Source organism: Venturia canescens, chromosome 4 (genome assembly GCF_019457755.1).
Source record: "Venturia canescens isolate UGA chromosome 4, ASM1945775v1, whole genome shotgun sequence".
NCBI classification, from domain to species: domain Eukaryota; kingdom Metazoa; phylum Arthropoda; class Insecta; order Hymenoptera; family Ichneumonidae; genus Venturia; species Venturia canescens.
In genome coordinates this window covers 9,538,160-9,550,678 of record NC_057424.1, presented here as the reverse complement: position 1 = coordinate 9,550,678, position 12,519 = coordinate 9,538,160, and the positions used below count along the sequence as shown (strand labels likewise).

General features: G+C 35.8%; 2 protein-coding genes across 2 annotated transcripts in view; both read left to right on the top strand.

Annotated features, from left to right (window-relative positions):
* The first annotated feature begins 551 nt into the window (after positions 1-551).
* On the top strand, positions 552-8,482 carry LOC122409558 (probable E3 ubiquitin-protein ligase RNF144A). The gene is made up of 5 exons (XM_043417228.1): positions 552-665; positions 757-1,579; positions 2,550-2,712; positions 2,974-3,296; positions 4,121-8,482. Exons 2-5 carry the CDS (start codon positions 1,004-1,006, stop codon positions 4,364-4,366), a joined length of 1,308 nt encoding a protein of 435 aa, XP_043273163.1. The 5' UTR covers positions 552-665; positions 757-1,003; the 3' UTR covers positions 4,367-8,482.
* A 541-nt stretch (positions 8,483-9,023) lies between these two features.
* The window catches only part of LOC122409556 (zinc finger protein 768-like), a 106,737-nt gene continuing 103,241 nt past the window's right edge, over positions 9,024-12,519 (top strand). Inside the window, exon 1 of the mRNA XM_043417225.1 lies at positions 9,024-9,307. The gene's annotated coding sequence lies outside the window, so the exon portion shown is untranslated. The remainder of the gene's footprint in view (positions 9,308-12,519) is intronic.

Genomic DNA, 12,519 nt, shown 5'->3' with positions numbered 1-12,519 from the left:
AGTGCGCACAGTTATGAGTGCGCGGTGCCAACTATGTCAAGCATTGAAGACTGTTGATGGAGAAAAACCGAAACATATACACGGTGACACGGTGTTCAACCCCGACAAATAGTGCTAGATGATGACGAATATCGCGAGCATTAAAGTAATGAGTGAAAAAGATGTACGATCGGTTGAAACAGCGACGATGTACACATAAAGAAAGAAAAAAAGTACTTTATACGTATATGATATACATGTGTGTGTTCGTATGATCGTATTTTTTTCGAACGCCGCAAAATTTATTATCTATCTTTGTCGTTCATAACACAACGATTAATCGTCACGTCTGGCGCTAAAGCCCCTTCGATACACAACTGCATTCGCAATATATACGTATATGTATATATTTTTATATACACACGCAATATCTACAAATACATGAATATATATGCGTACGGGTACGTGTACATATATGTGGAGACACGGAGAAAAACAGACACACACTTAACATACATTACAAATCCGCGACGCTTCCGTCATCGTCATTGTTTTTGCAAAAATTCAAATCGACTTTTTTGTTTTTATTGCTTTCTTCGCCGAGAAAACAGTGCACTGCGGATTTATACAGTGGATATAGCAGCGAGGATCTTTGCGCGAAACTTTTGGGCGATCTCACTAAGTGTGTATGTGAATTTGTATGTGCTGTGGTGTTTTTTTTTCGCACTTAAAACGAGTGCACTTTGCGAGTGGTATTTAAAAATTTTTTTTTTAAAGGAAAGAATATTTTAGTGGCAAAGTGTTTGTGTACCAATTCTCAATCTGTACACGATCGAAGGTTCTATCCACGACGATTCAAAACTAACGAGTGATTTCTCATCGTTTATTTGGTGTTTTTTTTTCTTCATTTCTTTGTTTATTTTCGTCGCTCATGCGAAAGACTGTAGGAAAACGGAGATGTTAAGATTGGAAAAAGGGCTGCGAGGGTAGAGAAACAAAATATCTACTTTTTGGTAATCAGGGGATGCCTAGCCTACATCTGCTCGTCGTACGACGAGCAAACCCAATGGATATGGGCACTGCTACCAGTTCTGTGACTACTGTCAATCAACCCGCTAAGAACAACTCAACAAGCCAGAAAAAAAACAATGAAACTAAAAGTAACAAATTGGCTGGCATCAAATTGCCCATTTTAAGAAAAGAGACCAGCGCCATCAATTTAAGCTTGGCGGAGAGGAGTGTTTCAAGCAAAGGAGCCGACGCTCCTCTCCTAAGGCCTGAAAGCAGTGCTAGTTTAGAAGCAGGAAAGGGCAGTTGGCTCAGTCTTGGACCTGGCGCTCTCAGAAAGTGTGAAACTGCTGTTGGACTTAGCACTTTGGCCCTTGAAAGTAGACCGATCAATCGGAGCAGAGTTTGTTCCCGATGCTCCAGTCTTCTGTCCCTTGCTTCCAGCTCCAGATATAGCCTTGCCGCTGGCAATTTCGTCCCTGCCTCATCTCAACAAACGACTGGACAATTTCTCTGCAAACTCTGCCTCGCAGATGTTTCTCTTTCAAAAATATTCAGAATTGAAGGCTGCGGCTGCTTCTATTGCAAAGACGTGAGCCTTTCGCTTTTCTTCAACATCTCTTTAACTACATCTTTGCAACCTCTTATTTTTTTTATCATTCAAATCTTATTTCGCATCTTCTTTTTTTCATACATCCTTTTTCATTTTTCCTTCTCTGCTATTTATCATTGTTAATCCACGTCTTAATTTCCATTTGGTTCTTTCTTGTCAGAACACTTAACACAGCATTTCTATCTGAAAATTCTTGATTAAATAGACTTTGTAACTTCGCATGTTAATCCTGATACACTTTGCTCATTCTTAGGGACAAAAAATTGAGAATATCCGAACAGTTTTTTTTCTTAATCTATTCAACTGTAAGAAATTATTAATCAATTGAAATTATTGTGTTTGAGAACTTGGTAAATGACTAACTATGGACCAGATTAGCAGATTCAAGAAATTTGGCCTAGAAAATGAATGGCACAAAACGTGTTTTTAATTTTAATGTAGGCACTAATGTTGAATCGTCATTTGCAATGAAAAATATTGAGAAACTATGAATATTTGGAAAAATAACCAATGCATTTCAACAGTATTTATATGATCCATGAGAAATGAATTGTTTGTTAGTCAATAAAAAATGTCATTCCAAATTCAATCATCAATATAATTTCCAAATGAACAAAATCGAAATTAATAGTTATACAACATATATTTTTTATACCATTATTTTTTGTCCCATCTGCATGTGGGAAAACAAAAAAATTTAACCTCTTTTTAATCTTTTTAATATTAATTCTTAAGATCTGCTATGAATCTCTACTGCATCATCAAACGCTTTCTTTGGTTGGTACTCGGAAACCCTGCATGAACGTTGATCAGAAGTATAGCTGAGAGACAAAAAATAATTCTATCAATAACTTGAAATGTATTCTTATTTTATGCTTTCAATGTTAACTTTGATATCATAGCTGAATGACTGTATCAATAAATATTGTTCTTCCTTTTCATGTTCTAGTGTATGAAAGATTATGTAGAATTTGAAATTGAAGAGGGTGCTTATGAGATAAGTTGCCCCGATGCCCAGTGCGATTGGGCAAGTGTGTTATCCTTAAAGGAGATTGCTACCCTCGTCAGTCCAGAATTGATGGAAAAACATCACAAGTTCCGTTTGAACAGAGGTCAGTAGCAATCAAGAAGTATGATAATTTATAATTTTTTAAGAGGCTCAGATATTTGAAAGTCGTAATTTTTTAGCGTCAAAAACTTTTAACATTTTTTGAGAATCAATTTTGGAGGGTAACGTTGCGAGTAAAAATATTTTTGGGAAATTAGAAATTTGGGATAAAGTAATTCTTGTTGAACGAAAGTCTTGTACAAGGCGAATAAAATGTGACGTAAAAGTTTTGTGCATAAAAAATTGTATTTAATTTATTTTACAGATGTATCGATGGACAAAGAACGAGCCTGGTGTCCTCGAGCTGGCTGCGAAACAATCTGTTCAGTAACTAGTGGTGGTAGCGGAGGTGTATCACCTGGGCCAGTTCACTGTCCAAATTGTTCAACAGACTTTTGTTCGGTCTGTCGTGAACCATGGCACAACGGCCCTTGTCCAAACTTCCCACTTGGCATACCGTTTGACAATGATCATATAAAATGTTGTCCAATGTGTTCAGTGCCTATCGAAAAAGACGAAGGTTGCGCTCAAATGATGTGCAAAAGATGCAAACACGTGTTTTGCTGGTATTGCTTGGCCTCTTTAGATGTGAGTTTTTGTGCAAAATGTTGAGCTCGCAATTAGTGCTAACAAATCAAATGTTTGCTATGAATATTTTTGGACGGTAGAGTTGAAAAAATTACATTTATTTTGTCATCTCTTGAAAAAAATATTTTCACTGTCAACCAAAGAAATTTCGTTTTCATTTGGTTATAAACAAATGACATGAGCCGTTTCCATCATTGCATTATTGAAGTTGAAAATATTTGTCATCTCACAGGATGTAGGTTGATTGTAGATTGTCATCTCGCAGCATATTTTTTTTCTACAAAATTTGATTCGCTGCCACACGGGATGACCTCCTTAAGCTTTTTGAAAGGTCATTGGAAATGAAAACTTGGAAAACGTACGCTCAGAGCTATAATAGTATTTACCGAATTAATAATGGAATTGTTTAGAAAATTGTGGACATGTTCAATTCTGGATCATCCCTTGAACTTTCTGAAATTTGACTAGAAGTACGTAATCATAGAAAAATCCAAAGGGAATCATTTTGACGAAGGAGTTGTAACGTCCGTGAAAAATCTGCTAAAAATGACTAGTGAACAAACTCTACGAACATTAAATCATTAAAAGTTCAGACTCGTTTGACCAGACATACTTTTAGTAGAGTTTTTTTTTTAGTTGATCTTTGACGAGCTAATTTTTTTTCAACGCGTGAATGACAAAAAGGATTTCGACATTCACTTATTAGTTAATGGTAGAAATAAAAAAATTAAGTAATCGGAAAAATCGCTTCGTTATTAATCTAACGAACATGAACTTTGCCCATACTTTTTGAAAAAATGATGTATAAATCGATTATTTTGCAGGACGATTTTTTGTTGCGGCATTATGACAAAGGTCCGTGTAAAAACAAATTGGGTCATTCGAGGGCGTCTGTGATATGGCACAGAACACAAGTAATCGGAATATTCGCCGGCTTCGGGCTGCTGCTATTGGTCGCTTCGCCTCTGTTATTACTCGCGGCTCCTTGTATCGTGTGCTGCAAATGTCGTGTTTGCGGTTCTTCCCGTTTGGAGCAGGACGGAGGCACGCATGAGGACACGACGACATAAGTCACATTTCGTACACTTTTCGTTTTATTATTCGTTTTACGATGATTATGACGAAAGAAACAAATGAGAAAAAATATGAAGAACCAGCAACAATAGATGATAAAATATTTGTACCTAAATAGCATCTAAAGTACCTAAAAACACTAAAGGGAATGATGGAGTTTGAGCTCTAATATGATAGTTTTAAACGAATATATATAAATATAAATAAACACATACATAAATTAATGCAGTCAAAAGCATTTTCATCGCGCCCGAGCGGGCCGGATCGAGAAACAAGAGAAAACAATGTTATCTATGTATATTATCCTGAACATTCTTGTCCATAATCTAATATCCAAGTTAAACTACGACTTGTACACACACACACACATAAATACATAGACACACGAACCAGCGTGTCTCTTGAGCACGAAGAATTCGCCAGGTGATTTGGAATAGTCTATCATGCTTATTATACTGGTGTTCTGTGCTTCTTTAAACAAAAAGTAATAATCGATAGGTGACGAGGAGTCATAAAGAAGGAAGAAAAAATGTTGATTCTATGATAGAAAAAAGGATACTACTCGACAAGAATCGTGGAGATTTGATACACTGTCGTTACGAAAGAAGTTTTGTTTTCTTCGGAATATCTGAGAGTTCAAAATGTTCTAAACTGTGTCTCACGTTATAGTTTTGAACTTATTTTCAAACATTAATTGTGTGTGCGTGTGTGAATGGTAGTGAAAAATTGAACATCGACTACGCAAGACTACGAGCTGATTTTTTTTTTTTTATACAACTTAGAATAGTCCCTTGATTTGCTGTGATTCATTTCCTCCGCCAATAATTTTCTTTCGTACTGATACAATGGTTTCTTGATATTTTCGGTTATTCTGATTCGATAAAAACTTAGATTAGGAATTATTAGAAAAAAAATCAAAGTAGTCAGTGTCCAATTTTCCGCTAATTCTAAAGTAATGTTAACCGTTATTTTATGCAGTTCTGGGAGTTTCGAAAACAACAACGTAAGAATAGATTTTTCTATTTTATACGATGTAGAATTTTTGAAGAAAACATGTTTTTCTTTTCCGGTGTCATATTGAACTTTGAACTTTACCCGGTCATATTTTTCACGCATTTGTTTTTTTTTTTTAACAACTTAAGAAATGTGAGAAAATGGAGGAGGACACGCAACGTCGCAACTTTCGACTTTTGTATTTATGTCTTTCGATTTTAAAGCACTACACCGTTTGTTGACGCTTTTTTTTTCGTTTCATTGCCATATATTACGACTGGTTGAAATTGGAAAAGAAAATCGACGCGATTCGGGATTGTTTGATGCATTTTTTTATGTTAATGTACCCGTGTATAGATTTTTTTGTTTTTTTTTCTTAAATTAAAAATTATATTGTCGAAAGATACATATTTATGTAAAATATTAGAAATTAGAATTAATCGGGTGAATCTTCAAATGCCTGATGACGAAAATCGTCTAATCTTTTGTTCGTGTCGAGCCTATATTTTTGATAAATAAATCTCTTGTTCGAAACAATGTCCACGGTACGTCAAATCTCCTCGGTCGTCGCTACAATAATGGCAAATATGTTTTGTAAGAAAAAGAAAACGAGAAAAAAACAAAAGCAGATAAACGAAAAATGATGATGGGTGACAAAGAGAAAATTATACAGGGGATAAAGTAGTCATTTTCATCGTTCACTTAAGTACAGTGTTAAAACAATTAAAAACGAACGAGAATGAGATGAATGCTTAACATAACACTTTTTACAGACTAATAATGAGTGTGAAAAAAACAGGAAACAATAATGATTGCTATATTTTCTAGTATAACCAGATCTTCGTTGCAGGCCGATACATTCCTCGAGGAAAGTGCATAAAGGTTGAAGAATGAATGTGCTGAGGGATGTGATTTTAAGTGAATAAAGCGAAAGGAAAGGGACGAAGGGAGAATAAAGTGAACGAGGTAGCCTTATCGAGTTGATAATCGAGAATTACAAATATTTTGCAAATCATTAATATTGTTGAATAATAATAGAGTGTACGTGATTATTATTTCTTTTAAATTCCGTTATTTCCAACGTACAACAAATATTTATTTTCAACGAAGTATAACTTGAATGAAACTTTGTAGAAGGCGTCGTTTTAACGTACATGATTTTATAACGTAACACGTCTGTTTCACTTTGGACCATTGCAAACGTGTCCGGATCCATGAGATGCGACGAACAATGTGATTTGTGTAAAATAACTTGGCTATAAATTTTCAATATTTTTTTTTCTTTTTTTATAATAATTTTTTGGTTGTTTCATAGTCTATAAAATCGAATTTGCGCTCGTAAATAATATGCGTATATGTGGAAGGAAAAAGAAAAAAGAGTAATAAAAAGTGAACTCTCGTTAAACACTGTTACATACCTTTTGGATACAATGTTATGATATTTTATGTTTGTGTTTAGAAAACACGGTGTGAGCAAAGGTTGTTTAGCCAATAGGCCAATTATGTCGTTGGGCGATAAAATGTACGAGACGAATTTATAGTCAAGTACTCTTGAGCTAAAAGATAGAATGACTGGTTTGCTATAAACGAATAAAAACAAAAAGCGAATGAATATCTCGTAAAAAAAGAGGAAACAAAAAAGTAATGGAATCAAACACGAAAACAAACAACAACAAAACCGATCGATCTCCGGACTTATAAACCGTACAAGAAGTAACCTGCTCTTTTGCTTCCCCGCATAGATATTTGTTGTGTCAATTATTCGATATTGCAATGATAGATTATGGGAAAATCACCGAGTGCAGTTTTGTGATAAAATTATTTTTTCAAATTTCGTATTTTTAGTCGATTACGTTATTAGAGAAATAAAACAATAACGAAAACGAGCAACAAAATACCTTGAACAAATGAGATAGAGATTATATTACTATTTTGCTGATCGTATTTACGAGATAGGACGTAAACGACGAGTTACCACATGTAGTCAAGGAGAATGATAAAACAATGAGAACGAAAGAAAAAAATAATGTTTATCGACGTGTGTGCTTGAGCGATTGGATGGTTTGTATACGAGGTTTCGAAGACACGATCATAATGGACTTTTAAATGCAATTTCGTTTATTATTTTCTATCGGTTTTATCGATATTAACGATATTATAATAAAGAGTTAACCCGAAGACGACAGGAGGGGCGGGGAGGGGGGGGGAGGGAGTACATGAAAATCAGAACCAGCATAAGCTTGGCATGAAAAGTAACGTGAACAAAAAAATGTCTGATTTAGGCATCAATGAGATGACATTTGTTTTTAAAGAGGATTTCATTCGATCTAGAAACAAACGATAAAATCAGAGGAAGAGTTTATTCGACGAAAACGATAATTTCATGAAAATTTTCGATCACGAAGAAGAATAATATTTGGCGATAGTTTTATTGAGAATAAAAATATATTTTTGCGTTACACAAGTGTCGATTTCTCGTATAACGCGTAGACACGCTTTGAGTAATATCCTTTAAGTTGAATACCCCGCAGAGGAAAATTGCAATACAGGGAAAAAGCGTAAAAAATTTGATTACGAGGTGATAAAAACATACGCTGGACTTTAATCGCAGTTTGTCAATGTTTGCCATTGTTTTTTTGTTAAATCGTCCAAAAATTTCATCAATTCTTACTCATGATTATTTCTTTCAGCATTTTAATTATTATCTTTCCTTCGTAACGATTACGAAATTATTTAAATAACACATCCATCGTTACATGATGATGCTTTACTGCCGCTTTTGTCACCACATCTTCTAATGTCATGCCAAAGACGTTGTCCAATTAGAAAGACACGTTATTAATGAGAAGAAAAAAGTAACATAAAAAGAAAAAACGAATAAAAACGATATTTAAAACGAATATACGAGGAACTTATTATACATGTAATATAAATACGACGCTAATTGAGAGGTCAGTTCCTTATTTACTCCGAAATCCTCTGATCGCGATACTATTATCTTCTTCTTGTAACATATTACGTAATGTATGGCCAAATCAAGAAAGTGGAAGTCCGATGTCCTGCGTAAAAACAATTATTAGGCATGTTGTACATAATAAATCTTCATATAGAAAGGAAAATATTTGTTTCATTACTTGTTTTATGTCGCTATGACTGAGTGGATAAATAATATTTAATTATTGTCGTTATTGACTGAAATTTTGACAGTTGTGTCTGAGCAATTATATTTTGAATCAATATAATTTTAATCATGCTGAGGATCAATTTAAACTGTGCAACAAAGATTCATGTCGTTTTTGCGAAATAATGATGCTCATAGTTTGAGGTTACTTAACCTCTAGAGGACCAGAAATCCGATATATCGGCGGTCCAAGGTTTTCGATGTATTTTCGACTATTTTATCCATCCGAGAAAAGCACTTATGCATATAATTAATCCTTGAATATACCCCACATGCGATGTGTTTCAATGGAAAATATTTATTTCTCTCTCGACAGTGAAACTTTTTTTTAGTTTGGCCAGTTTCGTTGATTCATAGTTCCCGCGTAACGGCAGCACCGTACGCGATGTCTTCTCCTTATCACACAAAGACGCATGCGCCGAGTTCTCTCACGTGTGTGTCGCGAGCTTGTCATTGCGATTTGCAAATGGCGCATCGGTGTTGGAGTCGAGATATGTTTTTCTAAACGCCGCACTTTCGTTCAACAGCACAAGTAGCCCGCGAATAATCCCAATACGAAAAAAACCATAATTTTTCTTTGATTCTTAATTTCCCATCGGATAGCGTGTAGCGTAAACACCAGGTGGCCGTATACCATACATATGAACATTGTTTCCACATCTTCGTTTACCCGTGATCGAAGAACAAAAAGTCCTCCCGCAGAGACGATTTCACGACCGATGCGCGCGATGTACAGGGGAGCTTTCCGCGCGGTGGGCGAACGGTAAGTCGCCATTTTTTTTTCGTTTTTTTTTCCTCGCTCCGTTGTCGAGACGCCGCCGCGTCTCTTCATCATCTCGTGATTGTTCTTGAATCGTTGCAAAACTTAGTATTGCGCGTGAGGCCCGCCTGTGGGAGTCCATCTTTATAGACTTTAATATCCTTTTTCGAATCTTTTGCAATCTTTTATTTTTGCATCATACGTGTATAAATATATTATGTTTGTAAATAGAATTAGCATATTTATAAACAAATATCGCAAATGACACGGTCATAAGGCCGCACGAGGGTTCGTTCGCGAACTCTGTAAACATTATCTTTATTGCATATGTATGGTCGCTCTATTGAGAACGATAAGAGCTTTACCTCAACTTTATACGAGGCGCTACGAGCGTTAGCCTCGGTAACACGCCTCTTTCGTTTACGACCTGCAATGGACATGAGAATACGCCGATTTCCATTATTATGATCGTTGTTATTATTATTACTCGATGCGTACTTATGAGCACAAACAAACGTCGACCCTATTCGCATCGTTTTTAATCTTTGCATCGTTCCAACGTTCCTATTTAATGAGGAAAATGAATTAATTTATTGGGAATCGCTCTCGCGGATTAAGCTATTAACTTTCCGTGTTCGGACGCGAGTCTTGCGCCACGTCAAAGTTTTCACTTCTTCAGACACTGCTCGGCAGTGCTCGCCTCTGTTTTAAACCCTCAAACTGCTGCAGTGAAATTATAACAAAGTTTTGTGTCGAAGATAACTCGTAAAAAGTTCGATTTTTTTAATCGACGTTGAATTATTGAAATTCTGGCTCGATGACGTTTGTTGAAAAAATATTCTGACGGTGACGAGATTTTCAGTCGTTTGCAACGCTTTCTTTGAAAATTTCGTTTTAAGGGGTTCTAACCACTTGACAGCCAATCGGTGACAGTAAATCGGGTCAATTTCAATAACTCATTTTTCATTTTTTTTAAAAATACGTCGGAACAAGTAATTAGGAGAAAGTTTGTCAACGAATCTTCCATATTTTGGCCGCGCCATAAAAGTAGCTGAGACTTTTGCTTTCAAAGATTCTCTTCAAGTTCAAACCGCCTGGTTTGTGTGTCGTTTTCAACTTTTATTTTTTATTAAATTCTCAAAGTTTACGTTCGATCGAAAAAACTTGTTGATACAAAATCTTGAAAAAAAAAATTAATCCAAAGAAATAATTCGTGAAAATTTCCATGGAATAAACCGCTTCAGTAGTTCTCGAGTTGCAAACACTCAAACCTACTCCTAGAAACAGGGACAAACTTTTTCCCTTTGCGGATTTCTCGAGAAAGGTAAAAAACAAAATTACGAAGATAAACTCGCGTAAGATTTCCGATGGGTTTCCGCTACTCCGCTTGACATTCGTTTGAGTTTCTGATCGACCGATGAAGAGCTTTTCTCTTGCCTACGACGAAGAATTCGTCGAGTCCTCAAACGAGTGAACGTCGTTTTAAGATTGACCGAACGTGATATTTTTTACTTGACAGTTAAACCGCACAGGAAAATGCCTGCGAAACTTTCCGGCCCATCATCGACTTTATAACGATAAATAATCGATAATATCAAGAAATTTAACACACAGCTTATGGAGACCGCGCTCCAACAGAGATTGAGCCACGAACATTTTCCGTTAGATATGTTTTTGAAAAAAATCCTCAAATGTTAAAAAAATGACAAGGATCAATTTTGAATAAAAAAAAAAACACGAGGTTTGCCGAACAATAAAAATAAAAATTTTCGATTTACGGAACGGATTCGAATATTATGTGAACTGTCAAACTGTTTTCATTGAATAGTGGAATTGAGGGTTCTCGTCCGAGAAACAGAATGCTGTGAAAAATGAATTTGTTTTGACTGCGTCGATCCATGGTCGAACATAACCTCCTCGCACGAAGCGATGGTAAATGGTAAGCAAACGAGACAGCGTTGCCATAAGTATTAGGAGTATGGCTGATTGGACGATGTGAGTCAAATCGGAATGACATTAAAAAACTTCATAATAAATTATGTTCCATAAATCGTCGCGACACACACATGAAAAATCATGGACTTTCGTAATACTAATAAAATAATATATAAATCCATCATCTATAGCTTATTTAAAGTTTTCAAAATAATGGGGCGTCTCTTGACGGGGCTGCTGCGGTAGGTCAAGCTCGACACTTTTCCGAAACGTATTGACACTTTAATGGAAAATTTCATTTTCGCATTCAACGCAAAATATCGATAATGTTATTTTTTTCTGACTTTTGCTCGGGTCTAAAAAGAATCTTTTACATTTGGGTGTCATTGACAAAACAGTTTTCATGAATTTCACTCGCGAAGTGGAAGATTCGTTAGTTTCGCTGTGCTTCTGACTTTTGACGAAGCAATTGAAATGGCGGTCGCATTGATAAATTTTCGGGAAAATCGAATCGACCCGAGCTTGGAAACATTTTTTAACCAAACTTTTGAAAATTTGTTAAACCAACAATTGGGTTTATTTATTTATATTTTACTAGCTTCCACCCGCGGCTTCGCTCGCGTCGTAATTTGAAAAACTTTGTCAGAAGGAATCGGACACCGAGCAGGACTAAAACAAACAAACACACTTTCGCATTTATAATAATATTAGTTGATGAAATCGGTGATGAGTTTCCTGCACGGAGAGAAAATTCCAGCAAAGACCACTGTGTGGTGCCACAGAAGTGGGGTTTTAGAACGTAATATTAATTCTTACGAGGAAATAAAATTTTTAGTGAAGCGAGAACTCGATGAAAATTGATGTGTAACGTCAAAATTATAATTTCTGTTACGTATCATAGTAAATTTTCAAACATTTCGGCGGATCGGCGATACTTATGCCCGAGCTCTTGGAATTTGACTACGTTCAACTGCAAAATAAGCAATCGAGAGATTTTAATTTAGAGACTACACGAAAATTACAACGTTTTTGGTAAAAGTCTCCAAAATGGGCGATACAGAACCCTCTAACAGTGTGGCGGCATGGTAATTCTTACTATTTTTTTCTCTCCGTGTGTTTGTGAGAAATGTGACGAAATGATCGTTCGCCAAAGTGTAAAAGTAAAAATGCAATGTTTCTGTCACCGGGTGAAAGCTCCGTTTGTCAACGCAGAGAAAGCTCTGATCCATGAAATCAATAATTTTTCGAGCCAGGAAGAAACGACTCGAGCAACGAACGGC

Coding starts and splice junctions, on each gene's coding strand:
- LOC122409558 (XM_043417228.1), top strand. CDS start 1,004: ATGCCTAGCCTACATCTGCTCGTCGTACGACGAGCAAACCCAATGGAT. Junction 1,580..2,549: donor GCTGCTTCTATTGCAAAGAC/GTGAGCCTTTCG, acceptor TTCATGTTCTAG/TGTATGAAAGATTATGTAGA. Junction 2,713..2,973: donor CAAGTTCCGTTTGAACAGAG/GTCAGTAGCAAT, acceptor TTTATTTTACAG/ATGTATCGATGGACAAAGAA.